This window comes from Chelonoidis abingdonii, chromosome 25 (genome assembly GCF_003597395.2).
Source record: "Chelonoidis abingdonii isolate Lonesome George chromosome 25, CheloAbing_2.0, whole genome shotgun sequence".
NCBI lineage: Eukaryota > Metazoa > Chordata > Testudines > Testudinidae > Chelonoidis > Chelonoidis abingdonii.
This window is the reverse complement of record NC_133793.1, coordinates 10,278,051-10,284,050: the sequence shown is the minus strand read 5'-3', so window position 1 is coordinate 10,284,050 and position 6,000 is coordinate 10,278,051. Positions and strand designations below refer to the sequence as shown.

At 54.0% G+C, this 6,000-nt stretch overlaps 1 protein-coding gene across 1 annotated transcript in view; it reads right to left on the bottom strand.

The window, feature by feature from the left end:
* Positions 1-2,923: 2,923 nt before the first annotated feature.
* ZDHHC18 (zDHHC palmitoyltransferase 18) overlaps positions 2,924-6,000 on the bottom strand; it is a 42,362-nt gene continuing 39,285 nt past the window's right edge. Inside the window, exon 8 of the mRNA XM_032802953.2 lies at positions 2,924-3,290. Within this exon, the coding sequence (XP_032658844.1) occupies positions 3,105-3,290 (186 nt within the window). The 3' untranslated portion in view covers positions 2,924-3,104. The remainder of the gene's footprint in view (positions 3,291-6,000) is intronic.

The window sequence follows — 6,000 nt, the reverse complement described above, 5'->3', positions numbered from 1 at the left end:
GAGAGGTGTGGACCCAATGAGATATCAGCCACCATTGTGGGAGAGGGAGATGGAAGGTTTCCCTTGAGTTATCAAGTCTATGCATGACAGTGGGGCCCCAGATGGTCATTTCTGTTGCAGCTGCACCCTGGCGAGTCAGTTGGGATAAAATGAGATGTGAGCCAAACCTTTACCCCGGCCCTGAAACTTCAGCCTGTCTGAGGATTGATCGAGTTTGAAGATCTCTCCCCATCCCCCCAACTCCTTTTCCTTTACTCTTCAGGGACCCAAATCTCACAAGAAAGTGACTGAGAATATGAGAGTCCACAGGACAGGGATGTGTGTGACACATGCACAAGTATCCAGAGCCAGTTCCCAGTGGGAATAGAAGTGTGTCCATGACATTCACTTTGATTTTTAAATTTAGATCAATTTTCTGTTTGACTATAAACATACCCGTGCAAGCTTGGCAACCCAAACACAACAGCACTGGCCTGGTGTAAGAGGGCAGGTAGTGAAAGTGCCTGGAAATAATGGTGACCCTGAGCTCGATAGATCACAGCTTCTTAACGTGAAGGCTGCAGGGATATCCCACAACTCCCTCTGTGTTCAGCTCTCCAAGAACCTCAAAGTGTGGCAGCCAGCTCTGTGCTGGAAAGGAGCTATGCTGACTGCCAGCTGCAGCTGCTCCGCATTAGAAGGACATGGGGGTTGCGGGTGGAACTGGATCTGGATCCTAGGACCACACATTCCCCTTGACCTAACGAGGAGCAGGTGCAGCGGGATGCCCTGCACAGACCCAGCAGAGGTGAGTAGAGGTTTCTGGGATTGGGCTGAGCTCAGCAGTGATGTCTGTACCCTCTCAGGGCAGATTTACACATAAAATGCTCTATCTTGCAGACATGCAGCTCCTTAGTGGTCGGGTGCTCATACAGCAGGCAGCATCGCTGGCCCAAGCATTCAAATATCATGAGGATTTTTTTTTAAATTGGTTCTTTTTCTTTGCCTTCTGGTTGCTGAGCCTTTAGGCCAGTGGTTTTCAGACTGTGGGTCATGACCCAGTACTGGGTCGCGGGGGCTCTGGTCAGTAACACTGACTGGGCTGTTAAAAGTCCCATCGGCAGGCTAGTCTTTACCTGTTCTGACACCGCGCTGCGCCCCGGAAGTGGCCAGCAGCAGGTCCAGCTCCTAGGTGGGGCGGCCATGGAGCTCCCCGCACTGCCCCCACCTCCATAGGTGCCGACTTCTCTTTCTTGTGGGTGCTCAACCTCCCCTCTGCCCCTGGCCCCACCCCTACTCCACCCCTTCCATGAGGGTCTACCCCCATTCCAACCCCTTCCCCAAAGTCCCTGCCTCAACTCCACCCTCTCCCTGCCCCATTCCAACTCCTTCCCCAAATCCCTGCCCCGCCTCCTCCCCTGAGCACACCACGTTCCCGCTGCTCACCCTCCCCAGAGCGTGCTAATGGCCAGGCAGGAAGCCCTGGGAGGTAGGCAGAGAAGCGGAGACATGGCACGTTCAGGGGAGGAGGAGGTGGGGCAGGAAGAGGTGGGAAGCTTGGCTGCCAGGGGGTGCAGCGCACCCACTAATTTTTCCCCGTGGGTGCTCCAGCTCTGGAGCACCCATGAAGTCAATGCCTATGCCCACCCCGAGCCCTGGCTTTGCACTTCCATTGGCCAGGAATCAGCCAATGGGAGCTGGAGGGGGATGCCTGCGCCTAGGCGCCAGACCTGCTGCTGGCCGCTTCTGGGGCAAAGCATGGTCCACGGTGCCTGGACAGGCAGGAAGCCTGCCTTAGCACCCCCACTGCACCACGGAGCAGGAGCTGCCCAAGGTAAGCCTGTGCCCCAACCCTGCACCTGAATCCCCTGCCCCAGCCCTGAGCCCCCTCAACCCAGAGCCCCCTTCTGCACCCCAAACCCTTCATCCACAGCCCCACCCCAGAGCCTGTACCCCCCCAAAGAACCTCCCGACCCCAACCCCCAGCCCTCCCAAACCCAGATCCCCCTCCTGCACCCCAAACCCCTCATCTCGCAGCCATCACCCCCACATCCAAACCCTCTGCCCTAGCCCTGAGCCCCTCCCACACCCCAAACCCCTCATCCCCAGCCCTGTTGGGTTGTGAGCATCAACAATTTTCTTCAGCTGGGTCGCCAGAAAAAAAGTCTGAAAACCACTGCTTTAGGCTGCACCCAGGCCATGGTCTCAGCCTTTCTCTACAGCCATGAGGGCAAGAGACTTTTATTGTTAATGAAAGCTGAGAGTCCCACAGAATCACCTGGCTCCAGGAGCTGGGGCTTTCTGCAAAACCCCAAGTATCACATATCAGAGTGTTAGTCTGTATCCACAAAAACAACGAGGAGTCCAGTAGCACCTTATGGATTAACAGATTTATTGATTAAGATCACGAGAACTGGGCAGACTTTACAGCAAAAGAAAAAGCGAGGACCCGTTGCCTTGCTCATCTACAGGCCGCTGCTTGTATTCAGCCCAACTGGCTCCCGTATACTAGGAGAGTGAGGGCAGGGCGTATATGTTAATAGCACCAGGACACAGAGCACAAGGAGATGTTGTCTTTAAGGTACCGAAGTGGACTGGTTGATTAGTAAAACAATGGTCATGCAGGGGCAAAGCACATGGTGTGTAGGAGATGGCTTGTGTTTAAAACCCAGCAGGAGGCTTCCCTGGTGCAACCTCCCATGGGAAAGAAGAGGCAGCCTCCCTCCCTCCGGATGGGTTTGCTTCTGGGAGGGGAGGAGGAGAGGCTTGGAGGGCTTTGTGACAGCAGTCAGGCCAGCTGAGCTCCAACCCCTGTCCCCTGGCCTCCCACCCTCCTGTTCCCCAGTCACCTGCTCAGAAAAGCCCATGGTTAATATCCTTCTGCCCTCAGGCGCAATGACAGCTGAGCATCCTGAACCTATGAGAATGAGTCATGGCCCCTTGCTGTGCCTGAGCCTGGAGTGGAAGAGGGATGGAAGACATTCCCAGAGATGAAAGGGGGAAGGGCAGGAAGAGAGAACACCCTTCCTTCCCTGTAGTGTTAACAACCAGAGGAGGTGGAGACAATAGGCCTCCTGCAGCTGGGCCTGGGTCTGCTTCCTGCCAGGACCATCCAGAGCTGCCTTTTACTGACCCACAATCAGCCACCTTGACATCAGCCACACAAAGGCCACCTTCAAAGACAGGCTCTGTCCTGCGTGCAGCCTGGCCATCCAGAAGCTCCAGATCCTATTCACCCTCCAGCTATTTATGGGTTCCCTCTTCCCGGGCTGGCGCTTTCTGCTGTTGTGGAGAAGGCAAGGAAACAAGACCTGATCTGGAACAAAGATAATGTCATTAATTTAGAGAGACGAGACAGCAAATAAAAGATATTCCCTCACCCACCTTGTCTCTCTCATATCCTGGGACCGACAGGGCTACAACACTGTGAACAATAATTAATTCAGAGCAGTTTGCTTACAGGGAGCAGAGATGACTAAATTACATGGTTTTTTTCAGTGTTGTAGACGTGTTGGTCCCGGAATACTAGGGAGACAAGGTGGGTGAGGGAACATCTTTGACTGGACCAGCTTCTGTTGAGCAAAGAGACGAGCTTTTGAGCCACACAGAACTTTTCTTCAGCTCAGAAACCAGCAGAAGAGTTCTGTGTAGTTCAAAAGCTTGTCTCTTTCGTCAACCGAAGTTGGGCAATCAGAGAGATTCCCTCACCCACCTTGTCTCTGCAAATTAGTTGCTGTCTTCCACTCTTTGCTAGAGAGCTAGAGTCCTATGGCACCTTATAGACTAACAGATGTATTGGAGCATGAGCTTTCGTGGGTGAATACGTGACAGGCGTCTGACGAAGTGGGTATTCACCCACAAAAGCTCACGCTCCAATATGTCTGTTAGTCTATAAGGTGCCCCAGAACTCTTTGCTGCTTTTACAGATCCAGACTAACACGGCCACCCCTCTGATATATGTAGGAGTTGCTTCTATCTGCCAATGACAGACAGCCGCCTCTGCGGCAGAACATAGCAGCTGCGTAAGAGCCTGCAGCAACGCTACTTATCAGTTTAGGGCAGGATGTGGAGAAGCCAATCCCAGCCAGCAGTGAGGTAGTCTAAGCAATTGGAGTGACGGTGGAAGGTGAGCAGAAGAAAGGGGCTAGGACTTATTCTGTACTCTATTTTGCCGGGGTCTTTTTAGTCAAAATGGGGAGAGTGGCCCAGTGATTAGTGTGCTAGTCAGGCACTCGGGAGACCCTGTTCCGCCACAGACTCCTTGGGCAAGTCACTTAGGCTGGGTCTATACTTAAAAGTTAGAGCGACGTAACTCCAGTGCTGAGGGGTGTGAAAATTCCCCTCCCTGAGTGCAGTAGCTATGCTGACCTGACTCCAGTGGAGATGTGGCTACATCGATGGAAGAATTCTTCCGGCAGTGTAGTTACTGCCCCTCAGGGAGGAGGATTTCCTACCGCAGAAGAAAAACATCCTTCCATTGCTGTTGGCAGTGTCTCCCCTCCAGCAGTGCAGCTGGAGCCCTGGCGCTGGGCTGCTGGCACGCCCGTAGTGTGGACAGTCGCTCAGTGCCTCATCCCCGTGTTCCAGATGGGGAACTAATGGCAGTGCCCTGCCTCCCAGGGATGCTGTGAGGATAAATACATCAGACAGTGGGGTGCTCACTCAGATACAATGGAAATGAGGGCCAGGTACATGCCAAAGATAAAGAGAAAGGGGGTAGGCTTATGAATAAGGCACGGGTCTGGGGCCACTGGAGATCTGGGGTCAGTCCCAATTCTGCCACAGACCTTGGGGCAAGTCACTTGACCCTGTCTCTGCCTCAGTTTCCCCATCTGTAAAACAAGGGCTAATTGTCTTTCCCTGTCTCCCCGGGGGATTGTGAGGCTAGATTCACTGCTGTGTCTGAGGCCCATGCAAACTGGTGATGGGGTCAGAGAAGGATCTCGACATCGCGTATCAAAGCTGTTCCTTTGGGCTTGTGACACTGCTGTGACTCAGAGCCAGGCAATTGCGGTGACTCCCACCAGAGGCAGGTTTCCCCTCCCACAAAGGCTGTCTCCATGTTTCAGCTCACTCCCTAGCTTCTCTGTAAAGGGCTCCCTAAGTGCAAGGCTGTCAGAGCTGACTGACACCCTCGAGGGTCAGGACTGTTTGTTGTAGTAACCAGAGCCTCAGGAAAATGCCTGAACAACTCAGTTGTTTGCAGTGTTGTCGCCGTGTTGCGCCCAGGCTATGAGAGACACGAGGTGGGTGAGGTAATATCTTTTATTGGCCTGAGCGAGACCAGCGCCATGGCTCCTTGAAGAGCTCAGCTCAGAGCTGAGGGTGAATGGGTAGCCCTTGAGGTAAGGTCTGACTAACGCTGCCCGGCCCAGCTGAGATCAGCAGCTTTATATGTCATTTGTGGACTTGTCAATTCCTGTACCCCCCTCCTGCCCAGCATGCTGTTAGCACCGAGCAAGCAGGAAGGAAACCTGCAGTGTGGCATTGCATGGTGAGGTTTGTGCCCACCAAGTGCATCCCAGCTCTGGGCTGCTAGGCACTGGCAGCTCAGGGACTGAAAGCGAATGCAGCAAGCGCTTTGATGCCTCCTGTTCCTGTGGCACCTCTCCTCGCAAGCTGCATGCACACAGCACCGCTGCCACACCCTTTACTCGGCTGGGTGGGAGTGCACACCTCTGCTTCTTCCCACAATCCAGCCCAATTCTCCTAGCCTCTCAGGCCTCGCCAGGCCTCCTGGATTGCACCCTTTCACCCCATCAGCCTACCCGCTGCAAATGCACCAGCCACTGTCCTCTGCCAATTCCCTTCCGTCCACACCCTCCACCTCCCCGCCCAGCTTTTCCAATCCTGGGCGGCCTGCACTGCTCTGCCAGTGCACCACAATCCTGACCTCTTGCACACTGTGCTTTTCTAGACTGGGCAAATAATATGTTCAGCTGTCCATTTCAGGGCCCTCTAGAAAGATATTCAGCTCATCTTCACATTGGAATATCCCTGTGGCACCACAGGGACTCCTTA